Source organism: Aquarana catesbeiana, linkage group LG07, assembly GCF_042186555.1.
Source record: "Aquarana catesbeiana isolate 2022-GZ linkage group LG07, ASM4218655v1, whole genome shotgun sequence".
Lineage (NCBI taxonomy): Eukaryota > Metazoa > Chordata > Amphibia > Anura > Ranidae > Aquarana > Aquarana catesbeiana.
In genome coordinates, this window is record NC_133330.1 from 290979206 (window position 1) to 291003806 (window position 24601).

Genomic DNA, 24601 nt, shown 5'->3' on the forward strand with positions numbered 1-24601 from the left:
TTCCCTGCAGGGACAAAGACAGCAATAACAATAGAGGTTTCCCAATGTTAGCCAAAAATAAGTTTTGGCTTTATGTATACTTTAAGGCAGTAGGACATTTGACATAAGGGGGATTTACTAAAGCAAATAGGCTGTTCACTTTGCAAGGGAACTTTCTCCGGGGATTAGCAAACATGGTGAAATTCCACTTTGCAAAGAATACCCAATCACATATAAGGAGAAAAAAAAAACAAAAAAAAACAAAACTGCATTTTTGCTTGCACATGATTGGATGATGGATTTCAGTAGAACTTTGCCCCTATGTTCTGGGAAAACTCCCTTGCAAAGTGCAACTACGCTTGCAAAGTAAAACAGCCTATTTGTCTTTAGTAAATCAACCCCAATTAAATAAATTCACTCCTTTTTTGTTTTTGTGATTCTGCGTGTGAAAAAGGTTTTTTTTTTTTTTAACCAAGATGTAGAGTTGCACTTCAAACCAATTACAAAAACCAACAGACTTATCACAATTTCTTTCATTATTTATCAGCCCGGCAGCCTATGTGGCTAATATGCATACATAATGCCATGCATTTTGGCAGAGTCTTAACACACAACAAACAAGTTAGCCTGTAGCAAACAAAACTAACGTTTAATCCGTGTATGCAGATCAGTACGCCTACAAGGAACTCTTCACTTTTAACTGAATGTGAACTCTGCTGTCTGAGGAACTGATCTGCATATACTCAGATGAGGCTTGTTTATTTTTCTGATGTCCGTAATGCATTTTGCATAACGTTTTAGTAAATCTGTTGTCTTAGGGGGATCCTGTCATTACGATACAGAACGGGGAGCTTGTTTTGATTCTCCCGTCAGGAAACCTCAGTAGCTTATAATGAGTTTTTGTGTCCGAGGGTCACCATGGTAACAGGTAGTAATGTGGTCACTTTATAATACACCAGAGGCCCAGATCTATTCAGACCAGGCCTAATCTGCATTCAGCAAGAAGAAACTGATTTTGGTGCCAAGTTTCTTTTTTTGTTCATGAAACATATATGAGCTTGGCTTGTGATGTATAATACAAAGTCGGATGTACGAGGAGTGATCTTACGGAGGTAAAGTGCTGGGGACATGTAGACAGCTCTTGCTATCCGTCCTGTATTTGATGTTTGCCATGTGGGCATACCAATCCCCCTTTCTGCTAATCTAGAGGCTAAACGGGGTGTCTGATCTGAAGGCGAGTTTCATCTGAGCTGCCAGACTGAGGTTTTCTGAAGTAAACTTTATAAAAAAATGTTTGTGTGCGGAGAGTGGCGATACGTGGGAAGTCATATTAAAGAGTGGAGTTTAAAGTGAACCTGTGCCATGGCCATTCAGGACAAATCCACTTTATTTCTCTCTCTCCCCACAGCTCATACCCCCCTTAACGTCACTCCTCCATCGCTCTGCTCAGATACTGGGAGCAAGAGAGACCACCCTGTGTAAGTCACTTAGGTTCTGGTTTCAGGGCTATGGACTTTCCCCATGTAAGAACACTGGAGCCTGGGGATTGGTCCAACACAGTTACACGGAGCAAGTCATATACTCATATATAGGAGGTATGAGGCATTTTCTTTGGTCTTAGCAGATGAATAGAGGCAGGGGAGCACAGGAAATTAATGATTATATAGTTACATAGTAGTTGAGGTAAAAATAAAAGACACAAGTCCATCAAGTCCAACCTATGTGTGTGATTATATGTCAGTATTACATTGCATATCCCTGTATGTTGCGGTCGTTCAGGTGATTATCTAATAGTTTCTTGAAACTATCGATGCTCCCCGCTGAGTCCACCGCCTGAGGAATGGAATTCCACATCCTTGCTGCTCTTACAGTAAAGAACCCTCTACATAGTTTAAGGTTAAACCTCTTTTCTTCTAATTTTAATGAGTGGCCACAAGTCTTGTTAAACTCCCTTCCGCAAAAAAGTTTTATCCCTATTGTGGGGTCACCAGTCCGGTATTTGTATATTGAAATCATATCCCCTCTCAAGCGTCTCTTCTCCAGAGAGAATAAGTTCAGTGCTCGCAACCTTTCCTCATAACTAATAATCTCCAGACCCTTTATTAGCTTTGTTGCCCTTCTTTGTACTCGCTCCATTTCCAGCACATCCTTCCTGAGGACTGGTGCCCAGAACTGGACAGCATACTCTAGGTGCGGCCGGACCAGAGTCTTGTAGAGTGGGAGAATTATTGTTTTATCTCTGGAGTCGATCCCCTTTTTAATACATGCCAATATTCTGTTTGCTTTGTTAGCAGAACCTTGGCATTGCATGCCATTGCTGAGCCTATCATCTACTAGGACCCCCAGGTCCTTTTCCATCCTAGATTCCCCCAGAGGTTCTCCCCCCAGTGTATAGATTGCATTCATATTTTTGTCACCCAAATGCATTATTTTACATTTTTCTACATTGAACCTCATTTGCCATGTAGTTGCCCACCCCATTATGTGCTTCCCGAAGCATTAACACAAACGTATTTTTCTCTGTTTGGGCAAAGTACGTTTACTTCAAAGAGAACTTGTGTGCCCCCAAAGCATATCTACCTGCACTATATAGTGGAAAACAGGTGTATAGGCACTGCAATCTTCCTACATAAAAGCCATGACTAAGGACCAACGTCCGAAACGCGCAGGCTGTTTTACATCTTTGTACATGTATTTAATAAAGAAATACCATTTTGGATGTCATCCTGAGTGCCGACCATCCCTTTCCTTACTCTGTGCACTATATAGGGCCTGCGCTTCCCTGCACATTGATATAAAGCCACCTGATCGTGTGTGGCTGGAGAGTCTCCAAACTTGAGTACACGTCAAGTATAGTTACATTGGTTGGAAAAAAAAAAAAGACAAGTCCATCACAATCATTCAATGGTAAAAAAAAATATATAAAGAAATACATAACCTTCATATAAAAAAAAAATATACCCATAGTGGATCTAGAGGTAGAGAAAATACCACCCTTTTAAAGCATGGTCCAGCTTGATGCAACTAGAGAAAAATATCCTTCCTGATCTCTTTTGTCTGCCTTCTTACTCCAAAGGAACACCTAAAATAATTTTCAGGTCTTGGGGAACCCTTACTGAATTAAATTCCAGGACAATGGGAAAGATGCCTTATACATCGGTAGTCAATAGGACAAATAAAATCTTTATAGAGGGAGATCAGCCACAGCAACAGACCCCTAGCAGCCTCTGGAGCAACCCACAGAATCCTGGTGGAGAATGGCTAACCTAAAGCAATTGAACATTCCCTGGATCAACAATCTATGATATTACTACTCAAATAGCCAGTTATATTCTGTGCATATAGAAAACCATCCAGCTTTTTTTTTTTTTTTTTTTTTTAATTAACAGAGCTGGTTAAAAAACTAGTTTCTGAGGGTGTGTATTGCAAATATATACAGTTCTTACTATAAAGAATCCTTTTTGTATGCCTTTCCTCCTGGATGCAAAGAGTGCCCTGTTGTCCTTTGCATTAAGTTCACTACATGGACAATTTATATATATTTTTATATAGTGATCACATTCACAATGAATTGCCTCATCTTAAGGTAGAACAAATGCAGTTTGGTTAATCTGTCCTCATAGCTGAGGTCCTCTTTTCAGTTAAGCTGGCTCTTCTCTGTCCTCCCTCTTCCATTTGTGTGAACTGGTGCAGAACACTGAACTGCTGAGTACCAAATTTTTGGATAAGGCCCCTTACACACGCGGGGGACTCCGTTGGGAGTCTGTCTGCCCAGTGGTCAGTTGGTCTGTTTCCGCTCTGCTTATGCAGAGCACACACATCCCTCTCTTATATGGGAGGGCCAGACGTAAATGGACGCCTGTTCGTTTACATTGGACTGCCATCTTATCCGGTAGACAGATGGGGAACATTTTCTGTTTTTTGTGGACAGGATCGGATGTCAATGAACACATTAGGGATGCCCGAGCGCCGCACCCTCTACCCACAGCCACCACCCTCATTCTCTATCCATGGCCGCCACCCCCTATTCAAGCACTCGGCCCCTTTCAGGACGCGGGGGCACGAATTACAGTGGCAAGGGTGTTTTTTTGAAGCAGCTGATTAGAGCCAGAGGCTTTAATAGGCTTCTAAATAGGGTGGGCTCGTGGCACAGAGCACTGCGCTACGAGCCTACCCAGGTGTTACAACAGTGAATGAATATTCGCTATTAAAAACACTAATCCGCAATCCGGTGTTCTGCCGAGAAAGTTCCCCCCCCGGTGGATAAGGACTCCTCTGTACTGCGCTTGCGCAGTACGAGCCGCCGAAAATAGCCGAAGCTGAACAGCTGAGAGTCAGCTGTACACGGCACCTGTAACAGGGCCGCTCGCCACGCTTCGGGCATGGCCTCGCTTCGCTCGGCATAATTTTATTCGAACTCTATGTTCACTTGGATGGTGGGGTTTGAACCTGGACAAACCTGACGATCAGCTGTTGAACTTCAGAGCCTTTCGGCGGCTCCGTAGTCGTTCGTACTGTGCAAGCGTAACGCATGCGCAGTACAGGGGGGTCCTTATCCGCCTCGGCAAGACACCGGCCAATCAGAAGCAGGTCTTAGACCCGTTTTCTGATTGGCCGAAATGAGAAGAGTCCCAATTGGCTTCCGAGGAGGAGGGGGGAAACGGAAGCCGCCGCGATGCCCGTGGAGAGCAGGGGAAGGGAAAGCCATCGCCACTGTCGAGCAAAGGAAGCTGCCAGGGAAGCCGGGGGGGGGGGGGGGGATCGCTGCCCACCATAGATGGTGTAAGTGCACCAGACCCGAGCGACCCGGGGGGGGGGGTTTACCACCACTGGTTGAGACTGGAGGGTCCGATCGGGTCCACCTAAAAAAACTGACAGGCGGCCCCAATCAGTCTGCCCATGTGAAAGGACCCAAGGTCTTATGAATGCTTGTACAGGGATAGGATTATGACTCTCTCTCTCTCTGGAGTCTAGAAATCTATTTACACAAGAAAGTAATTTGCTGGCTTTAGAAATAGCAGCTTGTCACTCATGCTATTAAGTCTATGATCTACCAGAACACCCAGATCCTTCTTGGTTAGCGACTCCCCCAGTTTTACTCCCCCCCTAGAATGTATGATTCACACAGATTTTTAGCATATTAGCAATGTAAACGTGCATACGTTTACATTGATCAACATCAGACCTTATTTGCTACATAGTTCTCCAATCAAACAGTGCATTCAGGTCTGCTAGTAATTTGGAGACATCTTGTAAGGACATTATTCCACTATATAGCTCATTGTACTTTTAATCCCAAACTCTATGTAATTTATAAATGGGTTAAAAAGTAAGAGTCCTACATCAAACCTTGAGATTCACCACTAACAACCTTAAACCATTCAGAGTATCACCACTCTCTGAATCCAGTCTTCAAGCCAGTATTCTACCTACCCATCTACAGACTGAATTGGACCAACACTATTGCAAAATCCAAGTATCCTAGATCAATCGGCACTCTTTTGTTGAAGTTTTGCCTTTTTTCTTCTCTTAAAAAGAAAATAGATTTGTTTGAAAACTGCAGTCTTTTGTGAATGTATGCTAACTTTCTATACTGTCCTTTCTCAGCTAGCTTTCCAACTATAGAAGTTAAACTTACAGGTCTGTAGTTAATTGCTAAAGATTTTGATGCCTTTTTAAATGTAGGCACCACACTGGCTTTGCACCAATCTACTGGTTCCATGCCAGTCATTAAAAGGTCAAACAATTATACACAATGGCTTCCAAATAACCAAGCTCGACTTCTTGAGGACATGTGGGTGTAAGCTCATCTGGTCCAGGTGATGTATTATCCTTTATCTTGTCTGTTTCTGGGCCGTGTACATTTTGAACCATTGCAATTCATTTGAGGCTGTGGTAATACTACCCCCATTATGGACTTTTTCTTTTGCATACACAGAGCTCAATAAGGCATTTATTAGGTTTGGCTTCTCTTTTTCTCTTTTCATTAACTTTGGCAAACTTTTTTTTTTTTTTTTTTAAGGACTCTAAGCTTTGGTAGTGAAGTTAACCCTTTAAAGCAAATGTGTCAAGCCTCACCACCGACTGCACTCTTAGGGCCCTTTCACAAAGGCTGTCCGATCAGGTCCGCCTTTCAGTTTTTCAGGTGGACCCGATTGGACCCTCCAGTCTCCCCTATGGATCGGCGGATGTCAGCGGTGACATTTCTGCTGACATCTGCTGCTATGAGATCCAATCCTGTACGCAAAATCTAGACGGATGGTGGTCCTATTTTCTATCTGGCTGGCGGATCGGATGGAAACAGAGAGGTAGTCCGTTTCCATCAGATTTTCCCATAGGGGAGAGCAGGACTCCCTCTGCACAGTGAGTGGAGACTGACCTGTCATCTGCCTGCTCAGCGGGGATCAGCGGAGCGCCCGTGTGAAAGGGGACCTAATAAACAGCTAGTATTCTCAGGCCTGGTGATTGATCATTAAGGTACCAGTGTTGCCCCTTTGGAGTAGAGGGTGTATCACGTTACCCAGAAGTTCTGGGATTTTAAAGACTAAGTTCACCTTTTCTGAAAAAAATAAAAATAAATGTGCATATATATTTGCAGAAATAAATGTGCAGCAATTTTTTTTTTTTTCATTTTTAACAGCTTGGCTTAAAAAGTAGACTCATTTTGCAGACAACTATAAAGTAACAAGCTGCCCTATCCTTCAATTAAAGTGGATTACAACATTAGACTTGGGACCTACCAGAAGGACAGTCCTTCTCATCCATGCCATTTTCACAGTCCTTCTCACCATCACATTTCCAGGTTTTCGGGATACATTTACTGCTGGATTCTCCACAGCTGAACTTCTCCAAAGCACACACCTGCTTCACTGAAAAGACAGAATTACAAATAGTAATTAGTTTTCACATAAAGAAGATCAGCGATCGTTTGTTCTGCACTCTGTGCCGTTAATTGGATTGTAAACGATCATCTTGTAAAACAACCCATTCAGTTTAAAAAACAAATGAAATGCAAAACATTTTTTTTTTTTTTTATGGATACAAAAAAAAACACATTATAAATACCTTTTTCCCTTTTTTATAAGTAAATGCGTTCATTCTGTTCTCAACTGCATAAGAGCTGGGAGGGGAGCAGCAGAGCAATGAGCCTCCCAGTGAATGGCTGTGCGGACAAGTCTGATCATTGAAGGAGAACATACTGAGTTCCCAGCACAGCTATAAAACTAACCACGTTGTGCTCTCCTGCTTAGTGTGGTTAGTTTTTAATAGGAAAGCAAGGAGACTAGCAGGAACACCAGGGATTTCACATAAAAGGAGGCAATACAAAGAGAACGGGATACTTTTTTCATACAAGTACATGTCTATACACTATGCTGGTTTCCAGAAGAACTGGCCACAATTTGCTCTGTGGGTGGCCCCGTCGTCTCCTACTGACATCCTTCGATTTAAAAACTGAAGGAGTTAGATGGGACTTTTTTGGCCGAATAGTAGCTGCATCCAATAAGATGCAGTCGCTGTTCAGGTATTCTCACAGTCGTTGATGCCAGCTGTCAGGCTAAAATGCTGCAGATGATTCATCCATTCCCCCAGTATAGCATGGATGGAGGAATCTGTTTTCTTCATTCAGTCTGTGTATGGCCAGCTTAAAAATATGCTTAATTTATTAGGAACTGTTCATATTGGATAAAAGTATCCAATCTCATTCAAACATGCACTTAAACTTGAGATACGGTATATTACATGGATTCTGGAAGTACATGTAAAATACCCATTGATGTGCCAGATATGCAATAAGCTCCTAATTTGCTGCTGTGGGCTGATAACACATAGCTTTTTCCACCCAAAAATCTCAAGATTTCCTCTTCCCATCTCTACAATATAGAGAGGAGGTTTGTAGCGCAAGGAAAAAACTGGGAAGGATAATTGGACTCTCTGCAATACTAAAGGAAAAGTGAAGACAGAGGATAGCTGACCCGCAACTTTATGTGACTAGACAAAAGACACCTAGAAAAACTTGTAAGCATCTTTTTTTTTTATATAAAAAAGGGTCAGCTCCAATGGGCAGGAGAGGCAAACAAGCAGAGGATCCTAAGCCTGACGTTCAGGCTACATTCACACCTGGGTGTTCTGAATTGCGGGCAGATTCAAAACACCCAAGTGTGAACGACAAATCACACAAGGCACATTTCAAATGTCATTCATTTGAATGGAAGCTAAAAACGCGGTTCTATCGTGCTGCAATCGCAGCAAACTTTATCGCGTGAAGCATGTTGCCCAAAAAAAGCTCCTGAACTTTTTTTGGGCGACAAGCTTCATGCGATTTGGCTTACCTAGATTGCAGCAAGATTTATCGCACGATAAATGGCAGAACCGATATGGCAGAACCGCACCGCAATTTTTGGTGTTATTTAAATGAATGGCATCTGAAATGCGCATTGCGCGATTTGTCATTCGAACCTCTGTGTTTTGAAATCACAGCGATTCCAGATGCCCAGGTGTGACTGCAGCTTTAGTGTTAGGTACCTGTTCTTTGTAGTACAGTAAAATATCAGGCACTAGTGAATGAGAATAATCAATATAAAACTAAAGTGTAAGGTTGAACAGTAAAACCTAGCATCCGATTTTGTGTGCACCAGCTTTAGTAAATCCCCCCCCATTGTGCACAGGCAGCATTTACTATCACCACCAAGAATCTACTGATTCTTGCCAGAAGCCACCCCGGCACCTGTTATTCAGACGTGTGGATGTAGCCCAATGAGCTAGCTACTTTTGCTAGATTCTCAGCCTTGAGTAGTATTTTTGACTTTTTTCTGAACCTAGGGTGAAGAAGCGGTATAGAGGATTTCATTCGGGAAACTTAAAGCGTAACTCCACTTATTTTGAGAAAAAAAAATAATTACCCTCTGGGTGATCTATATACATTGCAAGGATTTTAACAAACTTAGTTGCAGATTCCTACCTTTTGTTATTCTGAAGAAATCCATGTGTGTCTGTGCCTCTGTGCTGAGTGGGTCTAGTGGGAGTGGTTTCATAATTAGCCGTCAGCTGTGGCAGCTGCAGTGCACTAATGAGGAAATCTGCTGGGCCTGCATCCCTTTAGACGTGTTCCTATTGGGAGTGTCTCACCAAAAATTACATTTTTGTTGCGGGGGATGCCTGAAATCTGACTTGTATCTTAGTGCAGACTTGGTGAGCCAATCGCACAAGCAGGAAATGATGTTTCTGGGGAGTGGTCAGTACACACTCTGTGTACAGAACAACTCCAGGTCGCAGTGGCGGCTGGTGCTCAAAATTTTTTGGGGGGCGCAAACAAAATACTGAACACCCCCTCATCAATTGCAGCCTCACTGTGCCCATCAATTGCAGCCTCACTGTGCCCATCAATTGCAGCCTCACTGTGCCCATCAATTGCAGCCTCACTGTGCCCATCAATTGCAGCCTCACTGTGCCCATCAATTGCAGCCTCACTGTGCCCATCAATTGCAGCCACACTGTGCCCATCAATTGCAGCCACACTGTGCCCATCAATTGCAGCCTCACTGTGCCCATCAATTGCAGCCTCACTGTGCCCATCAATTGCAGCCTCACTGTGCCCATCAATTGCAGCCTCACTGTGCCCATCAAATGCAGCCTCACTGTGCCCATCAATTGCAGCCTCACTGTGCCCATCAATTGCAGCCTCACTGTGCCCATCAATTGCAGCCTCACTGTGCCCATCAATTGCAGCCTCACTGTGCCCATCAAATGCAGCCTCACTGTGCCCAATGCCCCCCCCACTCGCAGGGCTCGTGGCTTTGGCAGGGGCTCGGGGCGCACTCTGCGCCCCAAGCCCACCCTATTTTGAAGCCTATTAGAGCCTCTGGCTCTAATCAGGTGCTTCAAAAAGTACCACCCCCTCCCGCCCCCGCCATAGGAATCTATGCGCCCGGCGTCCTGGAAGGGGCCAGGCGCATGGATGGGGGGGGGGCGGCGCCCCTGCGCCCACAGTGCACGGGGCCACCACTGCCAGGTAGCCATATTGTAATGCATTCTCAGAAAATTACAGTGACTGCAGATTGAAAAGGGAAAGGTAATTTTTAATGACATTCAATTACAATATGATTAGTGTCGCAATTATATGTGCTATATTATTTTTTTCTTTATTTGCCATTTTTTTCCCCCACGAAAATGGAGTTACCATTTAAAGTATTATTCTATTGGAGTCAACATCTGCAGGCAGCAATGTTAGAGGGTAAGGCACGAGAGAAAGGAAAAAAAAGACGGCCAATCAACTAATCTAACTGGCTGCGTGCACACCATATCAAATTTTCTCATTATAAATATGTACTCACAGAACACAAGCCAACCAGCCGTAACTCATTATACTGCTGGCAACCAGCAAGACTGGCAGCAACACATTTTATACCAGGGGTGACACCGCCGTACGAACAAATCAAACAAGCACTTTGTTTTTTAGTATTTGCAATGATCAGAGCATCATGCGAACTGCGGCTACGATTGTTCCGCGATCGCTATGACCCGTTCTGCATTTAAACAATGCTTTGTCCAAATCTTCCCGCTTATCTTTTTAGTAATAATCAGGTTATATATCAACATTATTCAACCCAGGCAAAAAGGGCCAAGATAAAATTGTGATCTGTTTTAGCAGCACAAATCTTAATTGAAACGAAGGGTTTGATTTTACAACAAATGCTACAACCTCATAGCAAACAATGGAATATTTTATAACCCCCCCAATCGCTTGCCGTTGTTTCAAGAACTAAAAGAAATTAAAAATACATGCACGTAGTTTGATTTGCTTATAGATCCAACCTGAATACAAGTGTCAAATTATAAAACAATTGATTTCACATTGTTCAATGCCATAAAAACGGTAGATTCTGCCCTGGCTGTCAATCAGGCATTATGACATTGTACACAGCTCCTCGATCTTACATGTGGGTTGGAGAATGAACTGCTAGCAGCCCCAAAAAAAGGGAACACAATGCAGGGGCGCGGTTAGGAGGCTTGTTCACTGTCCAATGAGCAGGTGGAGGACACAAGAAGCTGCATAAATATACAGAGTTTTCATCTTGGTGAAACTGGGGCAGAGGGGAAAAAAAAAAAAAAAAGATTTCAATTTTTTTTCTTTTTTTTTTTAGAATGGCTGAAGAGAATCACAAAATCACTCAACGGCCACTTTATTAGGTACACCTGTTCAATTGCTTGGTAACACAAATTGCTAATCAGCCAATCACATGGCAGCAACGCAATGCATATACCCATCTAGACACGGTGACGACGACAAGCATCAGAATGGGGAAGAAAGAGGATTTATGTGACTTTGAATGTGGCATGGTTGTTGGGCCATTTCAAAAACTGCTGATCTAATGGGATTTTCACGCACAACCATCACCAAGGTACAGAGAATGGTCCAAAAGAGAGAAAATATCCAGTGAGCGGCAGTTGTGTGGAGGAAAATGCCTTGTTGATGTCAGAGGAGAATGGGCAGACTGGTTCGAGATGATAGAAAGGTAACTCAAGCTACCACTCGTTACACCCAAGGTATGTAGAATACCATCTCTGAACGCACAACACATCAAACCTTGAAGCAGATGGGCTACAGCAGCAGAAGACCACACCAGGTGTCACTCCTGTCAGCTAATAACAGGAAAATTAGGCTACAATTTGCACAGGCTCACCAAAATTAGACAATAGAAGATTGGAAAAACATTGTTTGGTCTGATGAGTCTCGATTTCAGCTGTGACATTCAGATGGTCGGGTCAGAATTTGGCGTAAACATGAAAGTATGGATCCATCCTGCTTTGTATCAACAGTTCAGGCTGGTGGTGTAATGGTGTGGGGGGGGGGATACATTCTTGGCACACTTTGGGCCTCTTAGTACCAATTGAGCATCGTTTAACCACTTCAGCCCCAGAAGATTTGGCTGCTGAATGACCAGGCCATTTTTTGTGATTCAGCGCTGCGTCACTTTAACTGACAATTGCGCGGTCGTGCGACGATGTATCCAAACAAAATTGACGTCCTTTTTTTCCCCACAAATAGAGCTTTCTTTTGGTGGTATTTGATCGCGACAGTTTTGAAAAAAAACACAATATTTTGTACTTTTTGCTATAATAAATATGCCCAAAAAAAAAAAAAAAAAAAAAAAAAAGCAAAAATGTTTTCTCAGTTTAGGCCGATATGTATTCTTCTACATATTTTTGGTAAAAAAAAAAAAAAACGCAATAAGCGTATATTGATTGGTTTGCGCTAAATTTTATAGCATCTACAAAATAGGGGATTTATAGTATTTTTATTATTATTTTTTTTTACTACCAATGGCGGCGATCTACGATTTTTATCGTGAGTGCGACATTATGGTGGGCACATCGGACAATTTTGACACATTTTTGGGACCATTGGCATTTATACAGCGATCAATGCTATAAAAATGCATTGGATTACTGTAAAAAATGTCACTGGCAGTGAAGGGGTTAACACTAGGGGGCGATCAGGGGGTTAACTGTGTTCCCTGGGAGGTGATTCTAACTGAAGGGGGAGGGGACTGACTAGAGGAAGTGACGGATCGTCGTTCCTAGCTAGTAGGAACACACGATCTGTCACTCCTCTCAGAACAGAACAGGGATTTGTGCGTTTACACACACACTTCCGTGTTCTGTCCCTCGTGCTTGCGATCGCTCATGGCCAGCGGTCATCGCGACTGTTGGCCACCAGCATCGGCACCCCTGCTGTGCAGCGGGCGCGTGTGCACGCCTATCTGGATCACGCAAGCCGACGTACAGCTACGACGGTTCGCGGCATCATGCCGACCAGGAGCCGTAAAATGACGGAGGCTGGTCGGCAAGCGGTTAAACACCACGGCCTACCTGAGTATTGTTGCTGACCATGTCCATCCATTTATGACTACAGTGTACAGATCTTCTGATGGCTCCTTCCAGCAGGATAATGCACCATGTCACAAAACTCAAATCATCTCACCACTGGTTTCCTGAACATGACAATGAGATCACTGTACTCCAATGGCCTCCACAGTCACCAGATCTCAATACATTAGAGCACCTTTGGGATGTGGGAGATTCTCATCATGGATGTGCAACTGACAAATCTGCACCAACTGCGTGATGTCATCATGTCACTATGGTCAAAAATCTCTGAGGAATATTTCCAACACCTTGCTGAATCTATGCCACAAAGAATTAAGGCCGTTCTGAAGGCGAAAGGGCGTCCAACCTGGTACTAGCAAGGTGTACCTAATAAAGAGGCCGGTGAATGTATATATTTTTAAATGTGCATCAGCTGTTTGGCTGCAGTTCTGCTTTAAAATTAAAATCTAAGCAAATAACTAAATACACAGATGAAATATGTTTAGAAGGGCTGTTTTATCTGTCAAAAAACTGTATTTTTGTATTAGATTTGCCAGCTCTGCCACACAGGGTAGGGCAGGAGACCATTTTTTTTTTTGGGTGCAGTTCAATAACACCTAAAGGTCCTATCCCTTTCCCAGCCTGTGATTGGGCAATGAAAGGAGAAGCAGCAGACTGATGAGCTCAGGTCGATTGAGATGTCAGTTTATTGCACAGAAAATTACAAGTATACTGGATTCCTGCCAGGATCAGCAGGTATTTTTTTTTTTTTTAGTACTAGAAAATGTATAATTTTGTTCTTGGGTTTGCTTGCAGCAAGCAGGGCTACCGAACTAGTATTAGCATGCCTTAAAGAATTCCAGGAAAAAAAAAAAAAAAAAAAAAAAACTTTCCATGCAGTGGGGCTGTGTCCGCACTGCATAGGTTAATGGCTCGTTTTTGTCTAGGGGTGAGGAGAGCGGAGATATACTTACCTAAATCAGTCTGCTGATCCTCCGAGTTCAAGACTGGTCCCTGACGCTCCTGCATGGTTTTGTGCATGGACAGTTTCTGACGTCATCACGTCCACAGACCAGCTCTGAATGTGAGGACAGCAGAAACAGTCCACCTATGGACGTGGAGGAGCGCTGTGAAGTTAACCCATGCAGTGTGGGCACAGCCCCGCTACATAGGAAACAAAATTCCTAGAGTTCTGCTTTAAATAGTGAATGTATTCAAGGGATGAAATAATAATTCTACCATTACTACAAAACTCTTGAGTATGCAGTTCAGTTTTGGTCACCCATCCTCATGAAGGATGTCATTGAACTGGAGAGAGAGAGAAAAAAAAACTAGTATATGAATGCGAGTTAGGGACCTTAGATTGTAAGCTCCTTGAGAGTAGGGACCGATGTAAAATGTACAATGCATATGTAAAGCGCTGCATAAATTGATGGCGCTATAGAAGTACCTTAAAAGGGGTTGAAAAGGTAAATTCTTTAAAAAAAAAAAATCATGTTATACTTACCTTCACTGTGCAGCTCGTTTTGCACAGAGTGGCCCCGAACCTGGTCTTCTGGGGTCCCTCGGCGGCTGTTTCGGCTCCTCCCCGCACGGACTCACCACCTTAATGCGAGCTCCCTCGCATGGTGGTTAGTTCTTGCGGGCGCGCTCCCATGATACAGCCAGCGGCTATAGCCGCTGGCTGTATCACTCCGCCCCACCCCCTGGCGCGCTGCGTCTTTGGATGTGATTGACAGCAGCACGAGCCAATGGCTGTGTTGCTTTCAATCCATCCACTGTAGCCAATCAGCGGCCAGGCTGAGTGGCGAAGAGGATGTCGGGAGCAAGCGCAGGACTTTCGAGGGGTCAGGTAAGTAAAACGGGGGGGGGCGGCGGTATTGTCCGAAGTTTTTTCACCTTAATGCATAGAATGCATTAAGGTGAAAAAACTTTTACCTTTACAACCCCTTTAAATAAATAAATAAAACTAATAAGGAGGCTGAAGGATCTTAGTTATGAGGAATGATTGCAAAAATTAAAACTTATTCTCTATGGAGAAGAGGCGCTTAAGAGATGATATGATCGCAATATATAAATCCTTCAATGGTGACGATAATATTAAGAACCTGTTAGGTCACACAGTGAAGCTGGACAAGAATCGGTTCGATCTTAAACTGTGTTCTTTACTGATAAAGCACTAAAAATTTGGAACTCCCATTCTACAGTTCGTGGTATCAGCATATAGTGTAGATGCATTGAAAAAAATTATTCGATGTTCTTCTCAGTAAACACAATATAATAACAGGTTATGGAAACTTGTATTTCCATTATTTCTCCATTAGCTCCCTATTTCGGCTATCAATTTTACCCACAATCCATTCTGTTTTTGTCTCCTACTTAGGGTAACACACAATTTCACTTTCTATTTTAAATCTCCACGAACAGAGACTTAGCAGGGGGCTTTACATTGAACTAGGAACACTTAAAAAGTTCCTGTTCTTGTCAAGAGTTCAGCTGAAATCTTATTAATAAGCCACAGAAAGGAAAGCCATTGACAGCCGGCAATCAGTAAAAAGATTATTATATTTAAGTAGGAAGGTAAAAGACTGCAGGGGTATATGAGGCTAGTTAAAGGGCTTGGCTTAGGATCATAAATAAGGATTTCTGCAGAGAATTTGGCCGATGCCAATGCTTGCTCTCACAAGCCGCCAGAGCGCACGTCTCATAGCCCCAGCTGGGGTTTTAATGAATATGCATGTCGCTAATTGCATCGGCTCCTATCAGAGTCCTGAATTAAGCAGCCTCTTTCTCTGTGAGATCTGGCACTTAATTAGTTCTATATTTGTAGAACTCCCTATATATAAAGCCTCCATTAGTTTCCTTCTATGAACAGGTCCCCAAAAAAGGAAACCGCCATTTGGCTCGCAAATTCGCACAACAAAGGGCTCCGTCACCTTTTTTGTGAAAGAGCAGCCTTCAGTCTCCACCTTCTTTTTCTGTGTGTCCCTGTGGAATCTGGCAGCCTCTATGGGAGAAACAAGCTGTTTCACATGGTCAAAGTGGAACGTTGGGGCAAAATCAAAAATGACAAATATGATGCAGTCTGTCAAACACATTAACACAGGTTTTTGTTGAAACCTTATCAGTTTTTTTTATTACTACTATTATTCATAAAAAAAAAAAAATCAAATCACAGGTGCTGCAAACCTCTACACCATACACTCCTCAGATCTGTATATTTGACATATTAGTTGAAAAGCTATGTATGGTTATATTATGCCAATTTTGTTCTTCTAAATCTTAACCTTATTTATGGCCTGCAGGATGATTGGAATTAAGTGGGTGAATCCATTCCCTCCCAAGGTGGCCCAATGGCTAGCATTATAGCCCAACTCCAGCTTTCATTTAACTTTAGTTGTTCTTTTTCTTCATTAACAAATATGCCTGCGGTCAGTGCTATATAGATACAGCTACATAAAGTATACAACGCTGTTTACTGGCAGCTGTATGGGGACGTCCCATTCCCTCCCTGAAACAAAACTAGTCAGAGCAATGAATCAGCTGGGTGGACAACATGAAGGCAAGCAGAAACATGACAACACACCCAACAAAACAGACAAGGGTCAAAGACCTAAATCAGAGCACCCTAAAAGAGCCTTGCCACTGAAAACTGCATCAACTGAGGCCTGGACATCAACCTGATAAAACTTGGAGAAAGCATGAACTGAAGGCCAGGTGGAGGCCTTACAAAGCTGAACAATAGAGGCTTGATGTCGGAATGCCCGGGAAACAACCACCGATCTGGTGGAGTGAGCACATATAAAATACTAGGAGGTACTTTATCATTTAGATAGCATCAGTGGACTTGAAAACAGGTTGTCCCATTCAAGATCTTGTTGGGCAGACAAAAAAAAAAAAAAAATTTCCCAGAGGCTTTGACTTTCATATGGACTCTGATAGATTTGACTACATCCAAACAATGGAAAGCAGGGCTAAGGAGGGATGCTAAGGAGCAGGGCACAAGGAAAGAAGGCCAATGTCTTCATTAAGGTGGAAGGCTGATTCCACCTTGGGTAGCAAGGAGGGTCTTTGATGTAAGACCAATTTATCCTTGTGAATTGGGAAGGTATTCTTACAAGAGGACACTAACTCGAACACGTCTCACAACAGCCAAGAAGGCCACTTTGCAGAAGAGAGATTACCCAAGTGGATTTCCTAAATAGGTTTAAAGAGTGGTTTATGCAAGGCAGACAAAACCAAAATTGAGATCCCAAGGAAGCATGAGGCGCTGTGATAGGGGTCTGATCCGTGAGACAACTTGAATTAAGAGAAAGTGAAGCTAAAGGTTTCTGAAATGGAAAAGACAAGGCTGAAACCTGTCCTTTAAGAGTACTTAAATCCAAGTTTTGCTCAAGTCCGACTGCAGGAAAGCCAGACTACGAGTTACCAAGAAGTCTCTGGGGCTGAAATGCCCATTATCACGTGGCTTTGAGTAATGTGGGAATGACAAGAGTCAGATATAACTCTTTCCTCCAAGACCTGGATTTCAACAGCCAAGCCATTAATGCCAGTGACTATAAAGAAGACTGGATCAATGGGCCTTGAGACAGCAGATCTGGCCTTTGTGGAAGAGGCCAGGGGTCGTCTCCTAGAAGTTCGAGTAGGTCTGTGTACCAGGTTCTTTTGGGCCAGTGTAGAACAATGAGACGTTTGGGAGAAACGAGTCTCCCAATTCCAAGTTAGGAAGTTCCTCACTTGACTGGAGAGAAGCAATGGGAAGCTGAGAGATGGAGTGCCCTGTTCTGCTGCATGGCAATATCCATTAATTAAAAAGGTAGGTACCATCACTCTTAACAATATTTTGGGTTGTCGGACCACTCACAATGCATTGTCACTATAGAGAATGATTTGGATTTGTTGGCCTGGCACTATATAATACACCTGAAAGTGGTGATAATACATTATTGAGCAAGGATTTTTTAAGAAAGGTGTTTGATAAATGGTCTATTTAAACAATGTATGGATATAATTATTGGACCGATTAAGGAATCATAATAGTCCTATTGTTTGTACAAATAAAATTGTTTGGTGAGATATGGAAAGTTTCAGGCCAACAAAATGTTTTAGAGAGGCCTTGAGTGGAACTGAGAAAAGAGGACAGCTTCAAATGGGGCAACCAACCACGAGGCCCAGGACTCTCATGGAAAATCTCACTGAGGGATGTCTTTTGGATCTTAAGGTCCCACCATGGAACCTTAGAGAAAGAAGTTTGCATGTAAAGAAAACTTACACAGCTTCCTCTAACACTGCCTCCGGGAAGTCTTTAAAGTTCCCATTGGCCAACCCCTTTTGAAGGAGGTACTTCCACTTCCAACTCAGGAAGAGAAGAGGCCTGGTGCTTTTTGGTCTCTGGACAGGAATGGCTCTATTAAAGCCATTCATTGTCCGAGAAATTCTGACGTAGAAAAATCTGCTTTGGTCAGTTAAACTGCTGGTTGGGTGCCTGAGATTGAGAAAACCGCATACAGTGATCTGAGCGTTTTGAGTTCTCTGCAACCGATCAGCAAAGTGAATGTTTGGCAGAGTTTTTGCCGTTTTTCCCCTGCGCCTGGTTACCACCTTTGCTATCCGTGATGAAATTCCCCTGTGGGGTACTCGCAGAGTAGGGTAGGGCCAAAATAGGGCAAGCATGACTGGAGAAAGATGGACAGCAATCCAAGTGTTGACCATCCTGTAGCAAAATCCTTGTGGCAAAAAAGGCAGGAGGAAATCCCCGAGTATCCTTGGGTGGAAATAGTGGTAAAAGTGCAACCGGTGGTGTAATGTAACTAGTCATCCACCTGAGACAAAGCTCTGAATGATGGAATTTTTTTTTCTGCCAAGTTTAAACATTCCATAGTCCATAAAATCAAACAGAATTCACGGTTTCCTAATAATTAAAAATAAAAAAAAACAAATACTGTTCAGGAGTCAAGCAAAGGGTGGATTCTGCAGGGCAAGTAGTGGAGATATCAAGTTTCATATTTGCTATAAGACCCATAACAGACTGAACCTGTCTTACCTTACTATGTTGCTGGTCCCTGTATGGGTCCAGGCTTTGCCCATCACATAGACATACCTGTGGAGAGTTCTTCAGGTTCTGGGAACCATAGGAATGGACCACGGTCCATGACCTGCATAGCGCCCTGCGGCCAATGCTGAACTCAAGGTAAGCAGGATCCAGCGCCCAATGCAAAATTACAGGTCATCCGCTGGGTATAGTTCCTAAGGTATTATTGAGGTTATCAATTTCAAAAGCACTGCTTTTATTGTTATAGTAGAAGACAGTGAAGAGTTGACTGGAGAAATGATTGAAGAATTTGAAGTTAATCGGATTGTTAATAGTTAAGCACAGAAACTTCTCCATAAGGAACAAGAGGTCCATCACCTAAAGACACTAGCAAAACAACTGAGGTCTCGTGGAGCAGGATAGGGCTATAGGTGGGTGCCCAATGGGGTATTTCCAAAAGCTTTGCCAGTGTTCAGTCACCTAAAGATAGCAACCTATAACCCAGGGTCCATGAATATCCAGCCCGTGTCCTGTACTGTATGATAAAGATATACATATCCTCTCTTACAATACATACAGATAGGGTTGTATTTTTTCAACCATGACACTGGTGCTATGCTTTACTTCTAGTTTAGATAAAAATAGTTCTTGGCTGAGTTCTCCTTCAAGGCCATGAGTTATGAAAGACAAATGTGACAGCGGACAAGGCTGGCAGCCGCCATGCATTTTCACAACCTTTATTTCTCTTACTGTACAGTGCAACTCTCTAAGGGAAAAATGTTTTTAAATTATAAAATGTTACCTACACTCTCAGGGGCAAGCTGACATTTTACCGTCATCACACAATCTTCACAGGAGGAATTCTGCGTATGATGCCTGCACCTCCCCCCACTTTAGAGATTTGCAGAGAGGTGCTTCTATGTTCAGAACGGAGTCCCTGAGCCAGATGTCAGATTAATTACAGGCTCACAAACATCCCGACCTCTCCTCTAGCTGATAATGAAAACTCAGTTATTGTTATTAGGCAAATAAAAATGCGATCTTTTAGATCAGACGGGCACAGTCTACAGATTGTGTGATGGACGGGAAACTCAAAGAACGGCTGATGCGTGAAACGACGAGGGAATTATCCGCTCCGAATCTGCTGCTGTGACCTGCGGCTCCGCAGCAGCACAGAATCAAACATTTTATGAAATTGCTAAACTAGACATTTACGTGACTCCTGTCTCCACAGTGATTAGCTGGAATAGGATTCATTGTAAAAAAAAAAAGTTCACTGCACAGGGAAGTCAAAGTGAGGTAACACTGAAGAACGACTGAATCACAGGAAGATCCTAATAGGGATCTTAATAGGGAAGTGTTATGCTAGCATACAGGACTGGGAAAAAGAACTGCATCTATACACATTGCATCCTGAAAGTATTCACAGCACTTCACTTTTTGCACATTTTGTTATGTTACAGCTTTATTCCAAAATGGATCCAATTTATTATTTTTGTCAAAATTCTACAAACAATACCCCATAATGAAAACGTGAAAGAAATATGTTTGAAATTTTTGCAAATTTATTAAAAATGAAAAAAAAGAAAAAAAAAATCACATAAGTATTCACAGCCTTTGCTCAATACTTTGTTGAAGCAACTCTGGCACCAATTACAGCCTCAAATCTTTTTGAGTATTATGCTACAAAGCTTGGCACACTTATTTTTGGGCAGTTTATCTCATTCTTCTTTCCAGGACCTCTCAAGCTCCATCAAGTTGGATGGGGAGAGCCTTGCACAGCCATTTTCAGATCTCTCCAGAGATGTTCAATCGGGTTCAAGTCTGGGCCACTCAAGGACAGCCAGAGTTGTCCCGTAGACACTCCTTTGTTATCGTGTGCTTAGGGTCCTTGTCCTGTTGGAAGATGAACCTTTGCTGCAGTCTGAGGTCCAGAGTGCTCTGGAGCGGGTTTTCATCAAGAATGTCTGTACATTGCTGCATTCATATTTCCTTACAACCTTGACTAGTTTCTCAGTTCCTGCCGCTGAAAAACATCATCACAGCATGGTGCTGCCACCACCATGCTTCACTGTAGGGATGGTATTGGCCAGGTAATGAGTGCTGCCTGGTTGCCTCCAGACATGACGCATGCCATTCATGCCAAATAGTTCAACCTTTTTCATCAGACCAGAGAATTTTGTTTCACATGGTCTGAGAGTCCTTCAGGTGCCTTTTAGCAAACTCCAGGCGGACTGTCATGTGCCTTTTACTGAGGAGCGGCTTTCGTTGGGCCACTTTACCATACAGGCTTGATTGGTGGAGTTGTGCAGAGCTGGTTCTTCTGGAAGGTTCTCCTCTCTTCACAGAGAAATGTTGGAGCTCCATCAGAGTGACCATCAGGTTCTTGGTCACCTCCCTGACTAAGGCCCTTCTCCCCCGATCAATCAGATGGCCGGTTTGCCCGCTCTAGGAAGAGTCTTGGTGGTTCCAAACTTTTTCCATTTATGAATGATGGAGGCCATGTGCTCATTGGGACCTTTAATGCTACAGAAATGTTTCTGTACCCTTCCTTCCCCCGATCTGTGCCCCATACAATCCTGTCTCAGAGGTCTGCAGACAATTTCTTGGACTTCACGGCTTGGTTTGTGCTCTGACATGCACTGTTAACGGTGGGACCTTAGACAGGTATGTGCCTTTCCATATCATGTCCAACCAACTGAATGTACCACAGGTGGACTCCAATCGAATTGTAAAAACACCTCAAGGATGATCAGTGGAAATAGGATGCACCTGAGCTTAATTTTAAGTGTCATGGCAAAGGCTGTGAATACTCATGGACATGGGATTTTTTTCGTTTTTTATTTTTAATAAATTTGCAAAGATGTCAAACACACTTCTTTCATGTTGTTATTATGGGGTATTGTTTGTAGAATTTTTAGGAATTTTGGAATAAGTCTGTAACAAAATAAAATATTTAAAAAAGCGAAGCAATGTGAATACTTTCCGGATACACTGTAAATGGCTACAGATCAGTGTAACTAAAACCAAGAACATGAATTGAAGATATTGCAGCTTACCAGTCCTTAGATGTGGTGGCTGTTTTAGGCCTTTTTCACTTTATTTTCATCAGATGATCCTGCCAGTAACACACTTCTTGTCCTAGGGTGAAATTCACTGCACTGTAGCCGTGAGAGCAGGATTGCCACCCTAGGACAGGAGATGTTAGGCCTAGTTCACACAGGCATCAGCTTATATAAGAGCAGTGCGAACAGAAAGCTTCCTTGAAGACTTTAAAGCACCCTTCAGCTTATGTTTGGAAGTGATAAAAGGTATCTATGTTAAAAAATGTAAAAAAATAAATAAATAAAAATTTCCACATTGTCTTTCAACCTACTCCTATTACTTTAAACCAGGGGTGTCCAACCTTTTGACCATCCTGGACCACGTTGGAAGAAGAGGAATTGTCTTGAGCCACACATAAAATATACGAACAATACATAGGATAGCTAATGAGCAGAAAAGGTCGAGAAGACCACAAGGTAACAAACACTGATGTAGATAATGTACCTGAGTAATAAAACTTAATTTTTTTTTTTAACGCATCAACCACTGGTTGGATGGATGTAGAAGCAATTCCCAATGAACTCTCAAGGTGCCCATAAGATATTTTGGCTCCATTGCTGCCCTTCATGTGGTTCATCCTTGAAAACAGTCGCTCACAAAATATAGGTGTTGCAGAAAACTGATGACATTGATAAGGCATGATTGTGAAGAGTAGGATATTTTTTTTGGGAAGGTAAAACTTCCAAGGCCCCTTTCACATTTGTGCGACCTGAAAGTCGTGCGATTTTGCCGCAATTTTTTGACACAATTTTGATGGGACTTGAAGCACTGCCTGTGTAATATTTAGCTCTATGGACCTCAAGTCGCATCAAAGTCGGACCAAAGTAGTGCAGGGACTACCTTGAAGTTGCACATGTATGAATGGTACTCATTGGAAATCATGGTGTACGACTTGTCATGCGACTTTGTGTGAAAGGGGCCTAAAAGTCCAGTGAAGAGACACCCAAACAGTTTTTTGGCGCATGAGTTTGCGAAGTGTAAATGCATTTTTACAAAACATTTTTAAGTTAGTTTACGATTTTGTGTTGGGCCGCAGGTTGGACGCCCCTGCTCTAAAAAATCTTGAGGTTTGTGAACTTTTATTGTGAAGATCCTTATACATCTGCTTCCTTGAATTCTACGACATGTAGTCATGATGCCCTGTGAATAGGCACTGCTGTCACTCTTCACAGAGCCTGCCTTCTGAACTACAGAGGTGCTGAGAGGAGGAGTTTCAGGAGGCGTAATTAGTACAGGAATCACTGCTTGAAGGCAGCAAGGTACCATGGGACATGTTGTCCTTAGAAACTGAAGGTATACAGCAGAGGAGAAGCTGCAAAGTATACAAGGAATCCAGAAGGCATGGAAAGAAATGGCCAGAAGACAGGCAGAACTCACAAAATGAAAGGAGATTTTTCACGTAAGCTTACACTGGATTGCCTAAAATTACTATGGTTGTATTGCTATTACAATGCTGATGTTTAAAAAAGAAAGTTCTGCTGCGGTCATGGATTTCCTTAAACGCTGAAGTCCTTTTATGATCCTTATTTCATAGTTACATTGGTCCAGCTTGGACTAATGTGAATATGCACATCTCATGCTGGGGGATGGTTGTGTAAGGTGACCATCGCTGGTGGTCGCCATAACTACAGTGATCACCATAATCTTCAAGGTCTTGTACCAAGCAGCTTTCCTTATGCACAGTGATCACACGGGGCTGCTTGGTTGGTACTGCCACCATTCACAGAATGCCTTATTTTTTTTTCAATGAATGCAAGATGTTCTCTGATTGGACAAGGTGAACATCAATGTCGCTGCTCCACCTCTTTACCTTTTCCAATTCAGCCAGGACCTGGCCAGAAGGAGAAGTGTCTGAACTGTGTATTCTACAACCCCTAAGCTTACTTACTGTAACTGCAGGTGGCCTCAGACTCGTCACTTCCGTCAGGGCACTCTTCCTCCCCGTCACACTTCCAGCGAGCCAAGATGCAGTGACCATTGTCACAGGTGAAGTCGGTCTCTGCACAGGTGGCTTTGGCTATTAAAAAAAAAAAAAAAAAAACAGATATCAAGATATGTCATGTCTATAAAATACTAAGAATGTTCAAACTGTACAGGTTTTCTATAAAAGCAGTGTTTCCCTAAGTGAGGGACTTGTAAAGTGATGATACTACACATAGCTCTAGATGGTTCCTGCCAAGGAGATCACACTTGGTTCAGAGCGGTAGGTACTAGAGGGTAGATGAAGTTTTAAAGTAAACCAAAACTTAAAGTGGAAGTAAAAGGCAAAACCTAACTCTAAGCCTACCTACCTCGACTCTCAGCCATATTCTAAGTCTAATCTATCTAGCCCTATAAAGGAAAAATAAATCTGTATATCTACTTATTCTGCAGCCACTCTAGTCTGGTCCCAGGCTGAGCTGTCAGTGGAGGCTTCAGTGTATAGGAGAGGCAGCTGACAACGGAAGCCCCATTCTAATGCCTGGTACACACAATGAGATTATTGGACAGATGATCGTCCAGTTTTTTTTTTTTTTGCATGCTAGTCTCCATATCAAAAAAGATGAGGTCACTAAAGTTACGAAAATTCTCGTACGACAGAATAAAAATTCAGAAGTGATATAATGTGTTGTATTGTAT

The 24601-nt window shown here is 42.7% G+C and overlaps 1 protein-coding gene across 2 annotated transcripts in view; it reads right to left on the bottom strand.

Annotated features, from left to right (window-relative positions):
• LRP8 (LDL receptor related protein 8) overlaps nucleotides 1-24601 on the bottom strand; it is a 370766-nt gene that overhangs the window by 175508 nt on the left and 170657 nt on the right. For both annotated transcript variants that reach the window (XM_073593521.1, XM_073593520.1), the window contains 2 exons: nucleotides 23871-23999; nucleotides 6720-6848 (listed from right to left, as the gene is read on the bottom strand). In XM_073593521.1, coding sequence (XP_073449622.1) covers nucleotides 6720-6848; nucleotides 23871-23999 — 258 coding nt within the window. The remainder of the gene's footprint in view (nucleotides 1-6719; nucleotides 6849-23870; nucleotides 24000-24601) is intronic.